The sequence below is a fragment of the Labeo rohita genome, chromosome 8 (genome assembly GCF_022985175.1).
Source record: "Labeo rohita strain BAU-BD-2019 chromosome 8, IGBB_LRoh.1.0, whole genome shotgun sequence".
Classification (NCBI taxonomy): Eukaryota; Metazoa; Chordata; class Actinopteri; order Cypriniformes; family Cyprinidae; genus Labeo; species Labeo rohita.
In genome coordinates this window covers 24,657,028-24,683,428 of record NC_066876.1, presented here as the reverse complement: position 1 = coordinate 24,683,428, position 26,401 = coordinate 24,657,028, and the positions used below count along the sequence as shown (strand labels likewise).

The 26,401-nt window shown below is 35.6% G+C and overlaps 1 protein-coding gene across 7 annotated transcripts in view; it reads left to right on the top strand.

Moving 5' to 3' along the window:
• The window catches only part of slc44a5b (solute carrier family 44 member 5b), a 41,071-nt gene that overhangs the window by 5,153 nt on the left and 9,517 nt on the right, over positions 1 to 26,401 (top strand). For 2 of the 7 annotated variants that reach the window (XM_051117410.1, XM_051117413.1), the window contains exons 1-12: positions 10,625 to 10,775; positions 11,178 to 11,226; positions 17,230 to 17,303; positions 18,460 to 18,544; positions 18,639 to 18,723; positions 18,837 to 18,965; positions 20,008 to 20,068; positions 21,620 to 21,743; positions 23,203 to 23,235; positions 25,733 to 25,816; positions 25,891 to 26,003; positions 26,138 to 26,269. In XM_051117410.1, the coding sequence (XP_050973367.1) occupies positions 10,736 to 10,775; positions 11,178 to 11,226; positions 17,230 to 17,303; positions 18,460 to 18,544; positions 18,639 to 18,723; positions 18,837 to 18,965; positions 20,008 to 20,068; positions 21,620 to 21,743; positions 23,203 to 23,235; positions 25,733 to 25,816; positions 25,891 to 26,003; positions 26,138 to 26,269 (1,009 nt within the window). In that variant the 5' untranslated portion in view covers positions 10,625 to 10,735. Of the gene's footprint in view, positions 1 to 5,407; positions 5,723 to 10,624; positions 10,776 to 11,177; positions 11,227 to 17,229; positions 17,304 to 18,459; positions 18,545 to 18,638; positions 18,724 to 18,836; positions 18,966 to 20,007; positions 20,069 to 21,619; positions 21,744 to 22,697; positions 22,722 to 23,202; positions 23,236 to 25,732; positions 25,817 to 25,890; positions 26,004 to 26,137; positions 26,270 to 26,401 lie in introns of those variants that run through there. The other 5 variants (XM_051117414.1, XM_051117412.1, XM_051117411.1 and 2 more) reach the window with 5 other exon arrangements.

The following is a 26,401-nucleotide window of genomic DNA, read 5'->3' as shown; positions in this document are numbered from 1 at the left end:
TAGCTAATAGAGAGGACAGTCGGTGCATTCATCTGGGACCAGATAGTCTCTCTTTATCTCTTAAGAGTTTGACACAGAAGATTTTCTTTCATATCCACTGCCTCTGGTACAAAGCAGCTCTCAGTGGCACATGCCATAGTCTGCCATAGAGATCAGAATGAGCTTTCTACTGTGCGCCTGGGACATTAACAATGACCGATTGTACTGAAATGCCACACTAAGGGATGAATGGTTCATAATGGGTGTCATCTCTTTTTCCAGTGCCTTTGTAAATGACTGGGAAGTTGTATAGGTTCAGCTAATGGACAGCATCAGTGGTCCTGTATGAAAGACTTGCACAAAGCGTCTTGCCTGGTTTTGATTCAAGCCGATTTTCCAAAATACAGTGTGTGTCTTTGAGTGCAGGTAAAAAGTTTTTTCTAAAATGCATTTGCAGAAATCATTCATTCATGCCAGTCTAATTGAGTTGCACTTAAACCAGATCTTTTGCTTTATGATTTGACTTTAATTTCAGTCTGTTTCTCTCTATTGTATGGCTTCAAAACACTTGAAAAGTAGTGCAAGTATATAGACCGCTTTTTGATCCTCTCAGTGATTTTGTGAAATCACCAAGCTTCATTTTTGAAGCTTGAAAGCTTCAGTCCCCATTCATTGTAATTGCATGGAAAGAATGACCAGTCTTCAGAATTTGTTTTGTTAGAGAGAAAGTCATACAGGATTAGAACAACATGAGGGTAAAAGAGCAAATGGAAAATATTTTATATCAAGATTTGATGTAATACCAGTACATCTTCCACATTACTGAACCATCATGTTTTTGGTCATGTTTTATCTCAGGAACAAATTGAGCCAGGACTGCTTGTTTGAAACCAAAAAATTAAATAAAAGATTGCATAATGCTGTTGTGTTACGTAAAATAATGTGAACTCATTTCATAATTGATGAATTTTGCAACAATGACACAGTTGCTGAACAGAAATGAAACAACGATGAGCTAAATTGAGCTGCATAATAACACTATTGTCTGCTTTATAGCTTAAGTTTACGCATTAACAGTATTATTTTCCTGTTTATTAATATGAAGCTGCTTTGAAACAATCTGGACTGTGTGAAGCACTATATAAATGTGACTTGACTTAGCCTGACATAGGTTTACATTTATTTTACATAATAGTCTATTAATTAGTGTATTTATTTGATAGCTTTGTTAGTTAAAGTAATTTTTGGTCATGTGTTATTTTGCCTAGGGAATGAACTGATCCAGGTCTGCACTTTAGGTGGTTGGTGCCACCTTAAAAAAAAAAGCTGCGCTGCATGATGCCTTTGGTTGTAAAGATGCAAATCACATTTCAGACAGTATCCAGGAGTCATATTCACACTCACACTGTCAATGTCTGTGCTGTCCGCCTGGTGCTCAAGGCTAAAGCTGGTGTCCTTGAGAGATATGCAAGCAGCTTCACTCTTTTGAACAGGCACTGGCAGGATTTTTATGTTCAGATTGGGGCTGAGCAACAGAATAGTGACTAAATGTGTGACAGATTTTAATGTACCTTTGCATTTTGCTTTGTAAACAAATGCCCATGTGAGTTTCACCTTCTTACAGTACTTGTAGTGTTAAATAATGCCTGTAATTAACATATATCAAGTGCCATAATTATCACACAATAAATTAACACAGCAGATACTGTTTTATTTGAATGACCTTTGTGGTAATACATTAGGAACAGCTCTTTTGTTAGGCGTAGTAATGAAGCAGCCACATGAAAGTAAAGAGATTTAAGCTCCAAGCCTTTTATTTGAGCATATACCAGTTTGAACAGTTTTTTGCCTTGAGTCAGCAAAGCACAAGTCTGAAGGGAGAGAGAGTTTCCTGCCTGACCAATCTGCTCTGTCTGTCACTGTCTTCACTTCGCCTGTCCATCTGTCCTTGACGGTTTACGTGTCTGTCTCGCTGTCTGTCACTCCGTCTTCTGTCTTGGTGTCTTTGATGACATCCAAGTACATCTGCAGTAAGAGAATTTGATTTATGTGTTTGATAGTGTCTGCAGATCAGAAACAGTAAATTAATGTCAAAGTCCTCAAAGATCTCATCAAGTTAGTGTTTTTAAGCATTTTACGTTTATTCCAAAATAATAACTCAAGCCATAAACAGTTTAAATAATATATTTCATACTTTTTTTTTTTTTTTAACTTTTAACTATTTTTGAATTTTTCAGATCATTGGTCATCAGAGCTCTGTAAATATTGGTCACAGACACATAGATTTACTTAAAATTTCACCAAACTGATTACTCGCTGAAATAGGGCCCTATTATTATTATTATTTTTTTTTTGGTAAATTGCATTTCTTTTCTTTTTTTCTTTTTCTTTTTTTATTGGTTAAATAAATATTAATCAAAAAGCATGTCTAATAAGTCATGAAGCTTACATAATTTAACAGCAATTTATTAACTTATTTATTATTATATTATTTTTATTATTAGGTAAGTTTAATAACTTAACATATATAAATAACGTTCAGTGTTAATTGTTTTAACCAAATTCTGTGATTTCCATTAATTTCCTGGATGCCATTTTAATGGGTTTATTAAATTTTAATAATCAAAAGCATCTCTAATTAATTGATTTTATTTTTTAAAAAACTGTATTATTATTTTATTTCTCTCTCTTTTTTAAAATCATTTTTAAGTAATTCTTCTGGTAAATATTCCTTAAACATCTTTTTTTTTAAAATAATAATTAGTAGTTACTATTAGTAGTACTATTATCATTACATCAAGTAGTACATTTCTGTTACAGTTTGTTCAAGTTAAACCAAACTTTTATTTTGACAGTATGTTTTGTACATTTCTGTTTGTATACAGCGATAGCTTTTCAGAGCATTTCAGAGATTGTTTAACTTTATACACTGACCAAAATTATAAACGCAACAATTTTGTTTTTGTCCCCATTTTTCATGAGCTGAACTCAAAGATCTAAAACTTTTTCTATGTACACAAATATTCTCTCAAATATTGTTCATAAAATCTGTCTAAATCTGTGTTAGTGAGCACTTCTCCTTTGCCGAGATAATCCATCCACCTCACAGGTGTGGCATATCAAGATGCTGATTAGACAGTATGATTATTGCACAGGTGTGCCTTAGGTTGGCCACAATAAAAGGCCACTCTAAAATGTGCATTTTTGCGGTATTGAGGGGGTCTGGGGGGGGTCTGAAAACCAGTCAGTATCTGGTGTGACCATCATTTGCCTCACGCAGTGCAACACATCTCCTTCGCATAGAGTTGATCAGGTTGTTGATTGTGGCCTGTGGAATGTTGGTCCACTCCTCTTCAATGGGTGTGTGAAGTTGCTTGATATTGGCAGGAATTGGAACACGCTGTCATATACGCTGATCCAGAGCATCCCAAACATGCTCAATAGGTGATATGTCCAGTGAGTATGCTGGCCATGCAAGAACTGAGATGTTTTCAGCTTACAGGAATTGTGTACAGATCCTTGCAACATGGGGCCGTGCATTATCATGCTGCAACATGAGGTGATGGTCGTGGATGAGTGGCACAACAGTGGGCCTCAGGATCTCGTCACGGTATCTCTGTGCATTCAAAATGACATCAATAAAATGCACCTGTGTTCGTTGTCCATAACATACGCCTGCCCGTACCATAACCCCACCGCCACCATGGGCCACTCGATCCACAATGTTGACATCAGCAAACCACTCACCCACACAATGCCATACACGCTGTCTGCCATCTGCCTTGTACAGTGAAAACCGGTGAAGAGAACACTTATCCAAAGTGTCAGACACCATCGAATGTGAGCATTTGCCCACTCAAGTCGGTTACGACGACGAACTGCAGTCAGATGGAGACCCCGATGAGGACGACAGGCATGCAGATGAGCTTCCCTGGGACGGTTTCTGACAAGTTTGTGCAGAAATTCTTAGGTTATGCAAACCGATTGTTGCAGCAGCTGTCCGGGTGGCTGGTCTCAGATGATCTTGGAGGTGAAGATGCTGGATGTGGAGGTCCTGGGCTGGTGTTGTTACATGTTGTCTGAGGCCGGTTGGATGTACTGCCAAATTTTCTGAAATGCCTTTGGAGACGGCTTATGGTAGAGAAATGAACATTCAGTTCACTGGCAACAGCTCTGGTGGACATTCCTGCAGTCAGCATGCCAATTGCATGCTCGCTCAAATCTTGCGACATCTGTGGCATTGTGCTGTGTGATAAAACTGCACATTTTAGAGTGGCCTTTTATTGTGGCCAGCCTAAGGCACACCTGTGCAATAATCATGCTGTCTAATCAGCATCTTGATATGCCACACCTGTCAGGTGGATGGATTATCTCGGCAGTGCTCACTAATACAGATTTAGACAAATTTGTGAACAATACTTGAGAGAAATAAGCCTTTTGTGTACATGCGGAAGAACAAAAGTGGTGCGTTTATGTGGTTAGTGTACGTTTTATGTACTCAAATATTGAGGCGGCCATTTTAAGTCTTATTTTGAAGTACCAGAGTGGTTATATCTATGTGTGCAAGTTGTTTACTTACATTTTTAAATAAGTCTTCCCATTAACGCCATTATATTGTTCATTCAGACTGATTTGCAAACAAGGAACGTGCACGGACACAAGAGGCGGGATTTATCACACAAACCAATCACAGCCAATCATAACCAGTCATATCCAATCATATCGCAGTAGAGACATTGACGTGACTTTCCCCCATTCATTTTCAATTGCCCCCCACCCAATCGACTTAAACTCAAATGTTTTGTAGTATTGGCATTGTTTTATTTTTGTACAAATTTTCTCATCCAGTATTTTGAGGAGGCACTGTCTCGTTTGAGACGCCCCTGATATATATAGTCAAAAAATTAGAAATATTTATTTAATCTTAGTTTAATTTGTACAGTCTTTACTGATTTAATGAAAGCACACAAACATTTACAACATTTATCAACGTCTCATCTGTTTTTTTGTGATTTCTGTTTTACACTTTGTACAAAATGTTTGTCTAATTGTATATTAATTATCTGTTTGTGTATTGATTGAATAGCATTATTAATTAATTTAAAACTGACAGTAAAAATAAATTATTTCTAGCCAGTTCGCTTGAGGTCGCGATTGAGATGCAGCATATGCCAGGATCTTGTTTGTGACTTAATGCCATGGGGTGGGAACTCCATGTTCTGGTAGGAAGAGGAAAAAGTAACCACACAGAGTTTCCATTCGACCAATCCCATGCTGTCTGCACCTGCGCGCCTTCCCAGGCTGTTCCTTATGGAGAAACCGTGAAAGAGGCTTGTGTTATACAGCAAGGCCTGCAAGACACTGCTCTCAGTGTGTGAACTCATGTGTGTGCATGGAGAAAAAAGCTTAGTGGGAGTAGAGGATGAGAAGAAGAGGTATAGCAGGGGAGATGAGACTTCCAGAGGCAGTTCAAGGAAGGAATTACTGTACCTAGCAGAAAACTGTGACACATTTGGCTTTAGCTTTCTAAAGAATAACTGCCGCTTTCCGTACCAATTCATTCTAATGTATTCATATCAACATTAAATAAGGGGGAGAGTGGGGGAAAACAGAATAAATCTCGTTAGAGTGAATGTTTTGGGAAATGTGACTTCAAAAAGAGGATCTCAGAGGATTTTGACTGGAACTCAACAGGATTTGCGGTGGAGAAATATTCAGAATAGCATGAGGAAACTACAAGGGAGTGAGTTTGGTTTATTTATTTATTTGGACATTTATTTATGCTTTACCACAGCCCCAAAGTTTGCTGTATTGTTATCATTTTCAAGTATACAGATGGAAAGTTTACAAATATGTCAATCTTAATCACCAAAAATGCTAAATCAGGCAGGAAGGATGTTTGTGATAGAAGAAGGTGTCACCATTGAAATTAGTGTCACTGAGGAGTCTGTAGCTGTCTCAATTGGTGGTAATTTAGTTTACCTGGGAAGGATTGACACCAGCTGTTCCTTAGCTACGGTTCAGCTGATGCAATTAAGCCATGCAAACTGACGAACCACTCAGTCTGTTAAATGTCGGGCAGATTATAAATGAGACAGAGAAGTGGGGATAAGCCGTTGATCTGCTGTCTGGGGCTGCTGTGATGTAAGATGTGTCCCAGGAGACGGCCTGTTAGCGAGTCAACTTCATTGCCGCTCTCCTCGCTATACAGTCAGATCGAGGGAAAAGAAAATATGGCTCTTCTGATGAACAACTTTGTAACTGCTTGAAGGTTTTGCTTGTTTTTATGTATTCAGCAGTTAGACAAGACTGATAAATCTGTTCTTTAGTCCTTTTGAGTGTTACTTGAGCTGCATTTCATAGCTTTTATTTATTCTCTTTTTAAACAAATCAAACACTTGTCTAACTTCTGAGGATGATTGCAGATAGTTTGTTTCTAAAATTAGCTGCTTTCTTAAAGGAATAGTTTGCTCAAAAATAAAAATTTGCTGAAAATGTACTCACCCTTGAGCCATCCGTTATGTAGATGAGTTTGTTTCTTCATCATGAATGGCCTAAGGGTGAGTACATTTTTAGCAAACCTGTTGTCAAATGGGACAGGATAAGTAATGCTGACATTGTTTTTCCCCATAATACCTCAGGGGCATTTTCCTGACCTGTTTGTCCACTGTTGTCTGGCCACAGTGTCTTATCAATTCTTCTTTTTTCGCTCTCTCTCTCTTTTTCTTTTATCTCTCTCATGTCTGTCAATATTCTTAATGTCTCTTCTTGTCTCTTTTTCTGACACCGTTTTCTTTGTCTAACACACTTTTCTCTGATAGGCCGTTTACACAGTGACGTTTTCAGCCAAAAACTAGAAACTTTTTATGCGTTTTGCCAGTTCGTTACTCAACAACAGCGTTTTGGGGACTGAAAACGCATCATTTTGAAAACGGGTTTCAAAGTGCACTTTTTTTTTTTATCGTTTTTTATCGTTTCTGTGTAAACACCCATTACGGGAATCTTTGAAAACGGTGAAGTCATGCGAGCATATTACGTGTTAGGTATGTAGGCATGCGTAGTACGCGTTGATTGTAAAAGAGAAGTCCACTTCCAGAACAACAATTTACAGATAATGTACTCACCCCCTTGTCATCCAAGATGTTCATGTCTTTCTTTCTTCAGTTGTAAAGAAATTTTGTTTTTGAGGAAAACATTTCAGGATTCTTCTCCATATAATGGACTGATATGGTGCCCCAAGTTTGAACTTCCAAAATGCAGTTTAAATGCGGCTTCAAACGATCCCAAATGCGGTTCCAGCCGAGGAAGAAGGGTCTTATCTTGTGAAACGATCAGTTATTTTTATAAATAAAATACAATTTATATACTTTTTTAATGTGTTTAATGTTTAAAGACAGAGTTCTCCTTCAAAAGCAAGCGCGAACAAACAGTGTGCCAGCTACTGGCATGGCATACGCAATACAGTGTTTTTGGCAGTATTCGTGGATATCTGTAAACACAAATCATTTAGAAAATGTTGCTGTGTATATGGGAAACTATTTAAAAATGCAAGGGAAAAACTTTTCTGTTTTTGACTACATTGTTGTCGTGTAAACGTAGCCTGAGAATCAACATCTGACTGTAAATGTAACTGTAGTCAGTATAAAGCAGGGGGGTAAACACAAGAAATCGGTGTAAATTTGACAACCGGTAAGAATGTTGGATTACCCTCTCTATTGCGTTTATTGATGTGAAGTTGCAATGTTGCAGTGTCATAAAGTTTATTCTTTGCTTGCATTTTGCTTAACATAAAAGAGAACTCAATTCAGTACTCGTACACTGTTCTGACAGCTCACACACAAAACAGCCATCAAACAGCATATAAATACTGAATAGAGGTTATTTTTGTGGTTTACTTTGCTTAAATTGTAGAGCGCTATGATTTCTGTGATACAGAAAAAATGGGATGGAATCGCGGAATCCAGTCTTAAAAATGGAATTTACAGTATAGCGTGGAATGTCACGGAATTTGCCAAATTTTGGGTGAATAAATCAAAAGTAGGTCAGTACACTTACATCAAAATATTGACTAGTGTTTGTGAATACTAATTAACAAAACACTATTTAAATGTTAATCTGCATGTTCTGCGGGTCTCTGTGTGAATGAATGGCGCTGACGCACCATCCGTTTACTACACACATACAGAAGCGCATGTAACGCTTGCTGTGTTTTCAGCCTTTGCTACCTGGATATATAAGTACATGAACACATGAACATAATCTGTAGAACTGCTCTGAGAGTCACTTCATGAGCATTTTACTGTTTCTTTTGAGAAAAACCAAAACTACTGTCATATCATTTACAAACAGAAACTTAAAGGTCTTCACAGCGACCTGTTCGGTTGAACTTGAAGAAACTGTGACAGAAATATATTAGGCCTACTTTGTGTAAAGATGGTACTACTACTATTACTAAAATTATTATAAAAACTTTATTTTTAAGGAATATTTACCAGAAAAATTGTATACCAGAATTGATTTACCAGAAAAATGTAAATCAGGGGTGCTTAACCCTGTTCCTGGAGATCTACCTTCCTCACACCTGAACCAACTAATTAGGATCTGAAGGAGCACTTGATAATTACAGACAGGTGTGTTTGATCAGGGTTGAAACTAAACTCTGTAGGAAGGTAGATCTCCAGAAACAGGGTTGGACACCCCTGATGTAAATAAAATAAAATAAATAAATAAATAAATAATAATAATAATAATAAATTAGTTTTTTCTAAAAGTGATTATTTACAGATGCTTTTGATTATTGAAATGTAATAAAACCATTAAAACGGAATCCAGAAAATTATGTAAATCACAGAATTTGGTAAAAATAAAACTAAATTTGAGGGCCTTAAAACATGTCAACTTTTAATAAATTGCTGGTAAATTGTGTACGTTTCGTGCTTTTTTATTAATAAAATTTAATTTAACCATTAAAACAGAGTCTAGAAAAATTCAGAGAATTAAAATGGAAAAAAATAAAATTGAATTTTGGGAAAAAATAAAAATGGTTTCACACAAAGTCATGTCAAATAGCTAGTTTTCACATAAACACAGTTGGTTATGACTAAGGTTGACAGGTGGTATAAAACCAGACGCATGTCAGTAAAGTGGACCTGTGCAATAGATCTTAAAGTGACAGCAGCCTAATGTTATTTAATGTTATTCAAACAACAAAAAACTAAGAAAATCACTCACAAATTTTGAATAACTTTAGTTTAGCTTTAGTACAAATCAGTATACAGAATAATTCATTCATGCAAAGACAATGCTGTGTTTTGTTTTTACATTAAATTTAATTTCTGTGGTATTTTACATCTCTTAAATAGCTTAGGCCTACTTACATGCTGTTGTATTTATTTATTCTTTATCCTTGTAGTTAAAACAAATATTAGAATGCATTTTACAAGAAAATACTATTTTAGTCTTACTGAATCATTGTGTTACTTGATGATGAATTATTTGTGAGATTTACTAGCAGTTTCTAAGCAAAAAGTTTTTACACAACTTTTTCTTCAGAGTAGTTTGAAACGAGAGGACAGTCATTAAATTCACATTGTTCACAGCTCAGGATGTAGTTCAGCCCTGATGATAATAGAGACGGAGGAGCAGAGCTGACTATTGCTTATTGGAGCTCATCCAGAATCTAGTGTGTGTAGTCCTCCTTTGTTCTCCTTTGCCAAGGTCAAGAGGTCCAGAATGTTTTTGCAATTGGTGGTTGTTGTGTTGAATGTGAAGGATCTTCTGTGCTTTCTCAGAGATGTGGTTACTGAGCTGTTTTTTTGGCACCTAAATTGCCACAACTGAACCAGAATCAGAAGCTCCTCTGAAATGTTTTTATCTACTAATGCCAGAAACATCCTTCATGATATTTTCATAAAGCTGCAATTTAACATCAAAAACTGCTTAAACCAGTCTAAGATGGTATGTTGGCCTTAGCTGGTTCTCCCAGCCTAGTCAGAATTGTCTGTTGGTTGGTTTTATATGGGTTTTGGTGACTTTTCAGCATCTAAAAACCAGTTTAAACCAGCTAAGACTGCTTTTCTTCTTCCAAGATGGCATCGCTGCCTGATTCCAACTTGGGCCACCTAGTCGTGCATCATCATATGTGACGGCTGACGTCTGTCCGCTCAGCTTGTTCAGTTACACTGGCACAGATCCTAGCAGACCTACGTGTTAGTTCTGTCAAAATTTGCCCCAGACAGTAAGTATATCCATTTTAATTGAAGGATTTGATCTATTAATTATGTTAGTAACACATCAGGATGTTAATTCCACTAAGACGAGAAGTGATGGCATGTTTGGCGACGTACAAACAGCACTTTCTGAGTCTGTGTGTGCGTCCGCGCAAAGCTTTGAGCAGGTGGCTGCCGTGCTGTTGTCTCATTGTGTTTGGTGTGTCAGTGGATGCTACCAATCTGAGCCGCGAGACACCAGTGCTGTTCCTTTGTGAACGAGCGAGAGAGAAAGAGGATAAGGAATGAGTGGAGAAGGAGTAGAGAGTGGATAGTGAGAGAGAGAGAGAGAGAGAGGCAGATGGAAGCGACGCAAACGCCCACCAGCCTGATTTCTCCTCCACCTCCTCTCGCAAACACGGCTTTGTGTGTAATGATTAACCGATCGGAGAAAGGCGAGAAGATACCGCCTCAGCCCTCATAGGAAGTGACACACGCACGGCAACATTATATAAACACACAGTGTCTTCATTCAGAGAGCAGTGAACATGACCGGACCAAAAGGAGGATACTACAAAGCTGAATTGGGTATGAACTTATTGCAAATACTTTGATGAGGGGAAATGTCACTCTGTGAGGTTTATGTCAAAATTATCCAACGTGTTTAGTATTGTGGCAGGTACATTCTTTTGTTCGCCTGTGCTTTGTTACGGCTCAGATGCGCTCCTAAGCATTGAGGGGCTGTTCTGATCTACTTGGTTGGGTTCTTTGTTTACATGAACAGGATGGTGACACTGTTTTGCGTTGTTTCTTCGTGGGCTTGTTCTTAAATCAGTTAGTTTGTTTGCTCTTTGACCTGGTCATAGCAGCTTATAAGAATCGCTCATAACCAGAATAGATTTAGTTCTTTTGTTGCTCTTGTTTTGAAGTTTTGCAGTTGTATTTTTGACGATTTCAATGTGATTTTGACACTTTGTTCTTGTTTTACAGGGGAGCCGCACAAATTTGACCCCACATTCAGAGGACCTGTTCACAATAGGTAGAGTAAATCTTACCTCCTTTTTAGGACTGTCAAACGATTAATCGCAATTAATCGCATAGAAAATAAAAGTTTGGGTTTGCCTTATATATGTATGAGTACTGTGTGTAATTATGATGTGTATATATAAATACAAACACATTCATGTATATGTTTAAGAAATATTTACAATTTTATGTTTATTATTATTTTTATATAATTTATACAATATATTAATTAAAAATGTTGTACATAAATAGCATATTTCGCTTAAATATATACATTATGTGTATTTATATATGCATAATAATTACACATTGTACAGACACATTTATTAGGCAAACTAAACTTTTATTTTCTATGCGATTAATTGCGATTAATCGTTTGACAGTCCTACTCCTTTTGATGCTTTTTGGATCTTATGTGAAGTTGCATGTCATATCATATACACATGCATAATATTTGTAATTATTTTACTATTATTTTACACAAACTCAAAAACAATTTTTTTTTTTTATAAAATTACAAAGGATTTGGGGGTTATTTAGTTATTTATAAATTAAAAAAAAATATATATAAATATATATATATATATATATATATATATATATATATATATATATGTATGTATGTATGTATGTGTATGTGTATGTATGTATATATATATATATATATATATATATATATATATGCACATTTGTATGAATTATAATGTATATATAATTTTACATTATAGAATTTACAAAATAAGATCAACTACTAACATTTTTTATACATTATATAAATGCATACATATTTTAAAGTGAACTATTGTTTTAAATGAAGCCAATTCTAACTACTAATATATATAATTGAAACATACACAGAAAAAAATAACTTGTGTGATTTATTAAAAAAATACACAATTAAAGCTGCTACTTTGTACAATCTACTTACGATTGAACTTAACATTCAGAAAGAAATTAAGCAAATATTACATAATTATAAATAATTTCACTTATAGAATTAATTAAAATTTGCTTACCTAAGTTAAGAAAGAAAATAAGTAACTTTAGCTTGGCCAATAAAAATGCCAGTAATTTTTACTTAGTCAAAGTACTTTGATTTTACTTAATATAGCACTTAATTAAACTATGCAGAAACGTCTAAGTAAATTATGCAATAGATATCATGTAGACACCAAATCTACATAGTCAGTAATGCAGCATTCATCCGAACACAGAGACTTCAATACTTGGTACACAATACACAATGACGATGTGGTTCATTTTTGAGCATGAATGTGTCATTTTGAGTAGAAAATGAACTCCAGATGTAACAAAACATGCATCAATTAAAATACGGTTTTTGTTACTTTCTTTGAACTGAATAAAGCCATTATTTAGTCTTATATGATTCATTTATACTTTTAAAGGGATAGTTCACCCGAAAATGAAAATTCTGTCATAAATTATTCACCCTCAGATCATTCCAAACCCCGTTAAGACCTTTGCTCATCTTCAGAACACAAATTAAGATATTTTTGACCCTGCACAGACAGCAGCGCAACTAACACGTCAAGACCCAGAAAGGTAGTAATTAAAGACAGCATTTTAGGTTTTTCATATTTAGCTAACTTCTGTGAATACTGAGTAGCGATAATGCCCTCAAAACTTTAGTTAGGTCAAAAACACACATGCACACCCTCAAAGCCTTGTCTTTTGATTTGTCCTGATTTGCATGTGTTTGTTATTGATAAAAATATTGACTTCATTCATGGACCTGTCGCTCCGCTGGCCTGTTTCTCGCTCTGATCCAGAGTTGCTGGTGGATCAATGGTTAGCTCTGCAGTGATAGCGGACAGCACGGCTTTCACCCCACAGGAGCAGAGAAATCAATAACTGTTGCTCACATGTCTAGAGTTGCTCACAATCTGTTTCTATTGAGTTTGAATGTTAATAAGACAATCATTAACATTCAAACTCAACAGTATTCAGCAGATTGTGAGGTAATTCTGCTATTATTGGACAACAAGCCGTGGGTTTCAGTGTATTTTTGTTGCTCTCAATAGAGAGTGGCCATCACAGTATGCAACCCAGTGTGTTTCTAATGGGGTTTAGTCCGTATTTGTAAGGGCTGGCTACTGCTAATTAGCGTTGACTGATATAAAACGCTTAAGCTCTTTTGGGTTAACACAGCATGCGGTACTTTGCGGTACTTTGCTGTGCTGTGTTTGCTGGGATGAGTTGTGGTACAATCCGTGACACAGCTGACCCAGTTGTTTATCATAGTGGCTCAGTAATAACAGATAACGCTTTTGTTTAGTTGTTTATGGTTTGATAAACCAAGAGATGATTTATGAAAGACTTTTTTTTTTTTTTTTTTTGATGAAGTTTCTTCACATAGACATTTTGTATACAACTGCAGTTTATAGTGATCACACATATATATATAGCTACAGAAAGCACCAAAAAAGTCCATAAAACTTGTGCAAGTCATCTAATATCATAACAGTTTTGTGTAAGAAACATCTGAAAATCTTCACCAGTGAGCAGAACTGCTGTGACCAGATCACTGAGAATTAGATCAGTCTGATTTGTGAACAGATCAATCTTTACAAGTGGTTCTTTTCACTCAACCTGTGAGCAGCTCGTTCACAAATTAGAAGCTGGTCCAATTCCCAGTTTTTGCTTATCGACGTAATGATTTGGTTGCAGCTGTTCAGTGTAAATTTCAGTCTGTTTCTTAGGTGTTGTAGTACATGAGCTACTTTTATGGTGTTTTAGCATTTTTGGGTTGTATGGTCATAATGAATGAAAAAAGAGCTGCATCAAGACAAAAAAGAAAAAAACTAAAGAGATTCATTTTCTTAATTAGTCAGTTTTCCACTGGTCCATTAACACTATATCTCTGAAAATATCACTCAAGCTGTATTGCATTAAATGTCACTGACTCCCAGTAACACGTCAAATCCACACCTTTGTGTGAAAATGGCCCGACGCAACCACCCACTCCCCGTCTGTGTTGAGCAGAATTTAAATATAGCGCAGGAAACGCTGTTACAGATGACACCGTGGGTTTGTAGCTCTTGGGTTTGTAGTTTACACATCAGACACGTCACTCATTTCTACTGTCCTCCACACTAGCTGTCCACTCAAAGCTGCTGTATGCTGCGAATTAGTCAGATTTGGATTAGTGCAGTCAGAAGTACACAAGACTAAAGTTTACTGTCCTAATATACCGTATGGCTATGTCCCAAATAGCAAGCATATACTTTGCGCTACTAGTATGTATTTATACTTTTGAATGTGTAGTATTATGACATGTTAACACATTATAAAGTTGCGTCATTAATTAATCATCCTCATGTCGTTCCAAACCCATAAGATCTTTGTTGATCCTCAGAACAAAAATTAAGGTATTTTTGATGAAATCCGAGGGTTTTCTGACCCTGCATAGACAGCAACGTGATTGATACGTTCAAGGCCTAGAAAGGTAGTAAGGGCATAGATAAAGTAGTCCATGTTACATCAATGGTTCAACCTCGAAGCTACGAGAATACTTTTTGTGCCCCAAGAAAACAAAAATAGCGACCATGTCACTCTTGTGTCAGTGTTTGACATGTGTTCACAAGAGTTCATGAGAAATTATTGAATAAAGTTGTTATTTTAGTTTTCTTTGCACACAAAAAGAATTTGTGTAGATTCATATTGTTGTCACGTGGACTGTTTTAATGATCTCCGTACTACCTTTCTGGGCTTTGAACGTTATCAGTCGTGTTGCTGTCTATGCAGGGTCAGAAAGCTCTCAAACCTCATCAAAAATATCTTAATTTGTCTTCTGACGATAAATGAAGGTCTTGCGGGTTTGGAACAACATGAGGGTGAGTAATTAATGACAGAATTTTCATTTTTGGTGAACTATCCATGCAAACCTCCATGCTTTGTATTGTTAGCATCATTAGCTTAAAATTCACTATAATTTACACTACTTGTCAAAAGTTTTTGGACGGTAAAATTTTTAATAGGGCTGGCAAACGATTAATCGCGATTAATCGCATACAAAATTAATGTTTGAGTTTTGCCTAATATATGTATTTATAAGTATATGTATTTATTATAATTTTTATAGAATTTATATGATATATAAATAAAAATATTTTGTACATAAATAACATATTATCTTAAATATATACGTTAATTTGTGTATTTATATATACATAATAATTACCCACAGTACACACACATATTAGGCAAACTCAAACTGTTATTTTGTATGGGATTAATCGCGATTAATTGTTTGCCAGCCCTAATTTTTAAAGTTTTTTTTTTAGGAAGTCTCTTCTGCTCACCAGGCCTACATTTATTTGATCCAAAGTACAGCAAAAACAGTAACATTTTAAATATATTTACTATTTTAAATAACTGTTTTCTTTTTGAATATATTTTAAAATGTATTTTTTTCCTGTGATTTCAAAGCTGAATTTTTAGCATCATTACTCCAGTCACATGATCCCTCAGAAATCATTCTAATATTCTGATTTGCTGCTCAAAAAACATTTATTATTATTATTATGTAGAAAACAGCTGAGTATATTTTTTTTCAGGTTTCTATGATAAATAGAAAGTCCAGAAGAACAGCATTTATCTGAAATAGAAATATTTTGTAGCATTATAAATGTCTTTGTGATTACTTTTGATCAATTTACAGCATCCTTGCTAAACAAAAGTTTCTAAAAAATTATACTGACTCCAGGTTTTTGAATGGTATAATGTTACAAAAGCTTTGGAGAAATGCTGATCTTTGGATCTTTGTATTCATCAAAGAATCCTGAAAAAAATGTACTCAAGTGTTTTAAATATTTCAGCATATTAGAATGATTTCTGGAGGATCATGGGACACTGAAGACTGGAGTAATGATGCTGAAAATGTAACTTTGATCACAGGAATAAATTACATTTTAAAATATATTCAAATAGAAAGCAGTTATTTTAAATAGTAAAAATATTACTGCTCTTGTTGTATGTGGGATCAAATAAATGCAGACTTGGTGAGCAGAAGAAAATTCTTCAAAAAACATTAAAAATCTAGACCTGGAACATTTTTTTTTGGATCGTTTATGAACCCTTTGACTTGTGCCTAGATAATACCCATTGTTATCACACTGACCATTCATGTGCTGTTATTTGATTTCTGTTTTAATCTAGCAACATAAACTGGATTTGATGATGTATACGTTTTCATATTTGTACACTCTGATGCTACTTAATGCTGGATATTTCTTTTGTTAAATGTGCTGATTGTTATATTGTAAAATGATAAATAAATAATAAAAAAAAAAAACATTAAAAATCTTACTGTCTAAACTGCTTTAGTTAAAAACTACTTCAGTATATTTGTCCTCATATTCATGTACTTTTTATGGAGTATATCATCTTGGCATTTAGAATGTGTAGTGTATTATAATTTAGGATGCATTGCCAGTTAAATTAGATTTTATGTTTTCATTTTTTAAGTTTTAATCAATTTGTTTAATGGAAACCGTTTTTAATAGGTTTAGTATTTAGTTAACAACCACCCTGTGCGCTACTGAATTACTTGCATACTATTTAGAATGGATAATATGTGAATGTGAATGCAGCACATCTGTTAATCTTTTCTGTCGCCTTGCTGTGACCTCAGCCTCGTTTTCTCAGTCTGCAAAGCTGCTATTTAGTTTTCAACTAGTCGGTTGGCACCCAAAAATGGGTCACAAGTCTGTCTGACGGGGTTACAGTCAGCAGGGAAAAAACTATCACGAAAACAGTATAGGTGCTGTGTGTTTAACACACTGTGTTAGTGAATAATGTTATTTTATTTATAGATTGAGACTTCACAGTAGTTGTAAAAGTTTTATTTTACAACATTTCATTAATTAAGAATATAGAATTCCGTTAACTTATTCATATACTGAAATGCCATTATGAATGTAAATACATTGTGATTTATTCATTCAGCGCTCTCGTTCTCTCCCGTACATTCTCTTTTCTCACATTCCCACTGCAGGGGCTGCACAGACGTGCTTTGCTGTGTGATCTTCGTCATCGTCATCCTCGGTTACATCGTTCTGGGAACAGTGGGTGAGTTACACTCATTAACGTGCGCTTCAGAAGAGAAGGTTGCGTAATGCGGCTCATGAATCCAGCGCTATTAAGCAGCCAAATAGAAGCGGCGGGGGAGCGTCAGTCGTAAACAGCAGCCTAATGCAGTGTCATTATGTTCAGTTACACTCCCCTCACCGTATGTGGCTGTTTTTATAAAGACAGTCATTTAGTCCATTCTCGAAAAAGCAAGAGGACTCACACGAACCCATTCATTCACTCTGACATTTGATCGGTTACATCATTTCTGGTTTAAATGTGGAGTCTGCGGTTAAAACTGTCACAGGCTCTTCTCTTGTGTCGTTTCTGGGAGACTCACAGCTTGCTGACTGTTGGATCTGTCTGTTTTGGAAACACGCCGCCTGTGATTGCTATATATATATATATAGCGGCGCCCAAAAGTTTGCGTTGAAAATCTGAAATGCAAAATCTAATTTTAAAGTTTTTTTTTTTAGAATGCTTTGCCATCACAGGAATAAATTACATAATATAAATTTTATTTTAAAATATAATTATACAAATTGTACATATTGGGTCTGTGTATAAAGCTCACTGTTTCTCTCACAGCTTTGTTTCTTTCTCACGCTGATCTCATTCTGACGTCTTATTGGTTTAATCCTGACTGGGCTAAATTAATATGACTGGCTTTTCTGTTGCCCTTTGAAGTGCACTGATAACTCATGTGACCGTTTTAGGCTTGAGGTGACTTTTCGTGACCCCTAAAGCTCAAATTCACTTTTCCATGCAGACTTGAGTGGAGAAAATTAAATCATCAGGCAGAATCCTTCTCCACAGAGCTGTAGTGTGTTCGATTCACTGTGGACTCAAATCACTCGCATTCAATTACATAAAGAGCCTCTCATGCTATGAATTAAATAAAGAGTTTGACTTTATTTTTAGTTTGTTTTTTCATGCATCTGTTCGTGTTTGTCTACTTTGCTTCTGCCTGTTTTTTCTCAGTGGGAACAGTGGGTGTAGTTTCACAGTTGCCATAAATACTGAGGTTGCTGGTGCAAAATACTTTTTTTTTTTTTTTTTATTACAGCAGAAATTTGAAATGCATGACGCTTCAACTGTGGTAAACTTATTTGAGAAACATGAATCAGATGACATGGCTTGTGTTATGTTTTTTAAGCTTGGATGCATGGGGATCCCCGGAAAGTGGTTTACCCGACAGACAGCTATGGGCAGTTCTGTGGACAGCAGGGTACTCCTAATGCGTGAGTAGAAATTGATGTATTGACGCTTTTATACATTTATTAGATTTTTAAGTTTCAAAGATGGATTGAAACACCTTCTGTTTCTCCCTCACAGAAATAAAGCCATATTATTTTACTTCAATATTTTGCAATGTGCCAATCCTACAGTCCTCATTAACCTCCAGTGCCCTACAACTCAGGTAATACAGGCATTAATTGCGAACCATCTGTCATTCGCTCTGATGGATCGCTCTGTGTTTAGCACTGACTTGTTTTGTAACTGATCCCTCTCTTTCTCTCTTGTTCACCCCAGCTGTGTGTATCCAAGTGCCCAGACAGATTCGCCACTTACATCGACATGCAATACAACTATAGACGCAATAAGAGCTACTGGGAATACTACAAGCAATTTTGCAAGCCGGGCTTCAACAATCCTGATAAGGTACCATGTGGAGACAGGAAAGTGCCCGCAAGAACCAAAACTTTGTTCAAATTCAGCGATGAGAAAATGTGCAAAAATGTGCACACTGAAGGTTGAATATTATTGAAACATGTTTACCACAGTCGTGAAATTAAGATTTTGTTTTCAAGGCCTGGAAAAGTCATGGAAATGAAGAAAATCTAGCGGAATTTCTATCTAGCTGACTTATTGATCAGTCTACATAATTTATTAGCAAATTGATTTGAATCAAATTAATTTTTAAAAATTTATTAAATATAAATTAATGTACACTATCAGTCAAAAGGTTTTAAACCGTAAGATTTTTAAAAGGATAGTTCACCCAAAAATGAAAATTTGATGTCATCATCATGTTTGATAAATTTAAGGCGTCCTTGCTAAATAAAAGTATTAATTTCTATAATTTCTTTCGCAAAAAAAAAAATAAATAAATACTGACTCCAGGCTTTTGAATGGTGTAGTGTATAATGTTACAAAAGCTTTTTGTTTCAGATAAATGCTGATCTTTGGATTTTTCTATTTATCAAAGAATCCTGAAAAAATGTACTCAACTATTTGAAATATTGATAACAATAATAGTAATGTTTGAACAGCAAATCAGCATATTAGAATGATTTCTGAAGGATCATGTGACACTGAAGACGTAATCATGCTGAAAATTCAGCTTTGATCACAGGAATAAATTAAATATATGCCTGTTATGGTCAGATACATCAGCACTTTTGATGACGATGGTTCATCTTAGCAGTTCAATACGTCACACTTGAATGCTCCGGAAGGTGCCTACGTTTCTTTGTGTGTCAGTCCGGAAATGTACCAACGCAAACTGTCAATGGTCTGATTCTGCTGAGTCACTGGATTTTCACACATGCACATTTAGAGGAGCACATGGTGGTAGTGTTTGAGCCAGGCCTGACATGCTGGAGAGATACTGTAGAGAGCAATAAGACGTTTTTTGTTTTTTTTTTGGAAAATATCTTCCACCCCCCTAAATTACCCTCTTTTTTTCTTTCTTGTTTGGCAGTCGGTTTCTCAGGTGCTTCGGGATGAAGATTGTCCCTCAATGATTGTGCCAAGCAGGCCATGTAAGTTTTTTTCCAAGATAAATATATAGTCGAAACAATGCTTTCTGTGCTGGTATTTTTCACTGTGATTGTCTGTCTTGGTGCCAAATTTTAGTTAAATACTTCAAAAAAAATACCCACAATTCAAGGAGAATCTCGGAAGTTTGAGGAGTGAGCTAGTGCCAGAACACACAGCTGAGGTCAAAAGTTTACATACACCTTACAGAATCTGCAAAATGTTAATTATTTTACCAAAGAAAGAGGGATCACACAATATGCATGTAATTTTGTTGTTTAGTACTGACCTGAATAAGATATTTCACGTCATAAAAGATGTTTACATATAGTCCACAAGAGAAAATGGTTGAATTTATGAAAATGACCCCGTGTAAAAGTTTACATATGCTTAATTCTTAATACTGTGTTGTTACCTGAATGTTTTTTTTTTTTTTTTTTTTTTTTTGTTTAGTGATAGTTGTTCATAAGTCCCTTCTTTGTCCTGAATAGGTTCCCGCTGTTCTTCAGAAAATTCCTTCAGGTCCCACAAATTCCTTGGTTTTTCAGCATTTTTGTGAATTTGAACCCTTTCCAACAATGACTGTATGATTTTAAGATCCATCTCTTCACACTGAGGACAACTGAGGGACTCATATGCAACTATTACAGAAGGTTCAAACACTCACTGATGCTTCAGAAAGAAAAATGATGCATTAAGAGTCAGGGGGTGGAAACTTTCAGAATTTAAAGATCAGGGTAAATTAAGCTTATTTTGTCTTCTGGGAAACATGTAAGTATCTTCATGAAAAAATATGGTATTTAGGCAAAATAAAAAAAGGACACATCTTTATTCTGTTCAAAAGTTTACACCCCTGCCTCTTAATGCAGCGTTTTTCCTTCTGGAGCATCAGTGAGCGTTTGAACCTTTTGTAATAGTTGCATACGAGTCCCTCAGTTGTCCTCAGTGTGAAAAAATGGATTTCAAAATCATACAGTCAGTTGAAAAGGGTTTAAATACACAAAAAAACACACATCTGTAGATCATTCCGGTAACAACACCATATTAAAACATCAGTACTAAATAAAAAATAACATGCGTTTCGTATAATCCCTCTTTTTTTGGTAAAATAATTAACATTATGCAGATTCTGTAAGTAAGTTTAATTAATTTATGGTAGAATTTTTGTGTGTAGTTCAAACAAAGACTAATGAAAGCTTACATGAATGCACGTGAATATGAATAGAAATCTGCAGAACAGGAGATCATGAGTTTCATTTCAGGACATTGGATCTCTTTGAAGCCATCACATCTGCTTGAATGTAAACAATGTGAATAATGTAAGAGATACAAAGTGAGAAAATGTCTCTTCCAAGGCTGAGAAGGTCACTGCATCCTTTCCATATCAGCAGAGGAGGCACAGAAAGATACAAAACCCTTGGAAAGCTGCTGCTTATCACCTCTCAGGAATTCAGGCCTTGAAGATAAACAAGCAGACACGAAGCATGTTCTCAACTACTTATAAATACTTAATTTCTGAGTGGGATTTTTTTCTTTATTCTTTGTTGTTCCATCAGTTCTTCAGAGGTGCTTTCCCGATTTCATCACCAGAAACGGGACATTAACTGTTGCCAACCAAACAAGCTTCAAAGATGGGCACGGTAAAATCAGAAGTGTCATCGATCTGAGAGATGCAGCCACGTAAGTTCACTTATTAGTAAAAGTTGTCCAGTGTCTGTCTTCAAAACTGTTCTAGTTTATTGTAACATGAATGGGAAGACTAGTTATGCAAACCAAAACAGCCATCGACGTAAGAGTTCAGTTACAACCATGTTTCTCAAATATCAACCTTAATTACAAAAGCCATTGGTCTAATATTGTTATATAATGGCGCTAAACTGTATAATTCACTTACATAATTATACTGAATATAACTTTAAACAAGTGCTAGTTTCACTTGTATCACTCTGAAGTCTCTGTCTTCTTCCATATGTAAAATAATTGAATCTCAAAAGAATATTTCATGTCTAGTTATGTATTTATTTGCTTAAGTAGCTGTGTTTCAAGTGGAATAATATACAGTCTGTCGGTCACTCATGCAAAATAAACCCTTGTTGTTTTACATCAGGGTCCCGATCACCTTGTCAGTGCTTATTTTGCTGCAATAACTGGCTGACTATACATTATCCCATATATGTATGTCTAAAAATACCTTTTGCCCTGCATAAAATCGCTCAGATCTAGCTAATTACATGTAATGATTATTAATTAATGAGTGCTCTTCTGTTGGAGCTCTCAGTTTCCATTTTAGTTGTATGAGTCAGATTTAAAGTGCGTGTACACTACCATTCAAAATTTAGGGGTTGGTAAGATTTTTTAATGTTTTTTGAAAGGATTCTTTGATGAGTAGAAGGTTCAAATGAACAGAATTCATTTTAATTAACTGTTTTTATAATATTATATGTTTTTACTACTGTTTTTAATCAGTTTCATGTATCCTTGCTGAATAAGTATTAATTTCTTTCAAAAAAAAATGGAAGTGTCTTGCGTTTTGATATTAAAAATATGTGCATTTCACCTGGTAGATACAGCAGATAAACAAATAATACAGTTATTTCCAACATTTTTTCCTAAATATACTGTCTTTCCATCCAGGCAAGAGAGGACAGTTTTATCTGGGTATGACATTTGGCCTTACAAAAGGTCAGAGAGAATCTGACCTTTTAAGCAAATAAGTCAAGCTGTGCATGTTCGCATGAGTTTGCTGCTGCCTTAATAGTACTGATTTAAACGCCTGGGGTGAAAGGTCACACGGCGTACTTTCTTATTTTGGCAGGAAGGTTTCTTGTAACTAATATCTATAAGATGATGTTCACACAGGAAGTGTTCTTACATCTTGCCGTTGCATTGCATCTTGCTACAAGGTAAAATTGGTTAAAAGTAGTTCAACTTTTTCCATCTGTTATTGAATGCAAGAATATGTCCTGTGTAAACGTGACTTAAATAATTATACTTTTGTATTTAGTTGCACTCACAAAAACAGGCACTTTTATGCTCTAATCTGCAGATGCTTTTTGCAACTGTTTCCTTGATTGCAAAAAGCCAAGGTTTTTGCTCCATGTGTGCCTTTTGTAACATGCTCAATGTTTCTTTTTTGTAGCAAAGTTACGGCTGTGCAGCAAGGAACAGAAAGGTTTTCATTTCTTGTTAGCTTTGAAACTCGACCTTGTCGTTCGCTTATCTACAAACTAACCTCCCTCACTGCACACTCTGCACCTGCAGCCTCTCAAAGAATCTGTAGAACAGAAAAAACACACCTCTGTATGTTTTTTCTCCCCTGAGGTCACTGACAAAATCCCTCTGCCTTTCAGATGTCTCTCTGCTGAAAGAGCTTTTTAAGAATATAATGGCAAACGTAAGTGAGGAAGATGTGACTTAATGTCATCGCAAGGTTGTTTTCTACTGGAACTGTATTGATCGTGTTTTCAGCAAGGGAGAAATGAGCGTAGGAGTATAAAATGCAGATGTTGAAATTGGGACGCAGAGATCTCCATTTACCGAAAGCTTTTTTGCTATAGGGAGAAACACATTTCATCAGCATTACTTTGAGTGCTTCATCTCTGCTAGGCAGAGAAAGTTACTAACTAAACCTATTTATATTTTTAAGTTTGATGAAAGTAGTTGAGCTGTTTTCAGTAAAGTGCAGCTTTTCAGAAGCAAGCTACTTTAGTGATGAAACATGACAAAATTCTGTTTTTTTGTTGTTGTTGCAGACTCATGCTCCCATATGAATCATTCATATGATTCTTTGAGTTTCTGTGCAGGTGTCTGCATTACATTTTTTGTAACTTTTGTAGCAGCTATTCTTTTTATCTTTTACAACAATTATACCAAATTATAGCTAAGTGTAGACAACTGCATTTAAGTAGCTCTGATGGAGTTTGACCAGACTTTAAATTGGGTATCCATTTCAAAACTACTTCACTTCTTTCCAAATCAATGAATATCACAAAACTACAGTTGATGTCAAAAGTTTACACACACCTGCCAGAATCTGCAAAATGGTAATTATTTTACCAAAATAAGAGGGATAATACAAAATGCATGTTTTTTTTTTATTTATTTAGTACTGATCTGAATAAGATATGTCACATAAAAGTCCACAAGAGAATATAAGGGTTGAATTTTTAAAAATGACCCCATTCAAAGGTTTACATATGCTTGACTCTTAATACTGTTGTTACCTGAATGATTCACAGCTCTGTTATTTTTTTTTTTTTTTTTTTTTTTTTTTTTTATTGATAGTTGTTCATAGTCCTGTGTTTGTACTGAACAGATAAACTGCTCACTATTCTTCAGAAAAATCCTTCAGGTCCCACAATTTGTTTTGGTTTTTCAACATTTTTGTGTATTTGAATCCTTACCAACAATGACTGTATGATTTTGAGATTCAGCTTTTGACATTGAGGACAACTGAGGGATTCATACGCAACTATTACAAAAGGTTCAAACGCTCACTGATGCTTCAGAAGGAAAAAAGATGCATTAAGAGCTGGGGGTGAAAACTTTTGAACAGAATGAAGATGTGTACATTTTTCTTATTTTGCCTAAATATCCTTTTTTTTTTTCATGTGATACTGCCCTTCAGAATCTACAGAAGATACTTACATGTTTCCCAGAAGACAAAATAAGTTAAATTTACCCTGATCTTCATATTCAGACAGTTTCCACCCCCTGACTCTTAATGCATCATTCTTCTGGAACATCAGTGAGTGTTTGAACCTTTTGTAATAGCTGCGTATGAGTCCCTCAGTTGTCCTCAGTGTGAAAAGATGAATCTCAAAATCATAGTCATTGATGGAAATGACACAAAAATGCTGAAAAAACCTGAAGAACAGCAGGCAGTTTAACTGTCCAGGACAAACAAGGGACTCATGAACAACACAGTATTAAGAATAAAGCGTATGTAAACTTTTGAATGTAGTCATTTATATAAATGCAAAATTATTTTCTCTTGTGGACTGCAAGGAAACATCTTATGTGAAATATCTTATTCAGGTCAGTACTAAATAAAAAATGCATTTTGTATAATCCTTCTTATTTTGGTAAAATAATTAACATTTTGTAGATTCTGCAAGGTGTATGTAAACTTTTGACCAATATGGCATATAAAATAAAAATGTTGATTTCTTAAAAACATTTAAATTGTAGTATGTATACAAGCACTTGACCTGACCTCTGACCTTAGACTTGCATAGAATACACATTATATTCATTTTTAGTGTAACCTGTGTAAAAACAAGACTATCTAGGATATGATAGGACTGTACATCTATCCCTCACAGCATAATTTTCAGTTGTGTCAGATTCAGTAACTTTGACTAAGTTCTTTAACCCTACTCCTCCACTGTGCATGAAATGTGGCTTTTTCATGAAAGGAGGGCAGTAGAACAAATCTGATGTTTTCTTACACCGGTAACACTTGTGTGAAACATCTGGTAACACCTGTGTGAAACATCCTGACCTGTAGATCCGTAGTAACCAGCTATAGTGTGCCATTGCTTCTTAGTTTAATGAGGAATGAACTGTATGTGGCATGTTTATGAGAGAGAGACCAAAACCTTTCCATAAACTGCTGTGTACAGTAAATAAAGTTGACTGTTTTTGACTGTTTTCTTACTCTGTTACAGTGGCATCACCAGCCTGTTGGATGCAAAGGAGGTGGGCGTCAAAATCTTTGAGGATTACGCCAGCTCCTGGTTTTGGATCCTAATGTATGTATAACATGCATAAGAGATGCAACAGATTGATACAGTGTAGCTGATTTGTGGTTTATGTGTGTTTTCAGTGGTCTGGTGATAAGTATGCTGGTCAGTCTGATCTTCATTCTGCTGCTGAGGTTCACCGCTGGCGTTCTCTTCTGGATGGTCATCTTCGGGGTCATCGCGGCTGTTGGCTATGGTTGGTGATGACGATTTCTTCCGTGTTAATCTTCGACACGTTCACAAAAGTACCACAACGCATGTGTTATGAAGCTGCGAGGTTAATTTGTGAATGTTTCTGCACTTTAAGTTCATCAACTGTGTCATTTGCAGGAATATGGCATTGTTACTGGGAGTACAGTTCACTCAAGGGGAAGCCAGACTCTGACATCACCATCTCAGACATTGGATTCCAGACTGACTTCCGGGTTTATTTGCAGCTGAGTCAGACCTGGCTCATATTCAGTGAGATTTCTTCCATTATTCCACTATATAAATGTTTGTAATGCAGTTTAAAGCAGATAATAGATCTCAAACCAAGCAATGCTTCTGCACTGTCAAGTTGATGAAGGTTAGGAAAAGTTGACTGACAGCTTG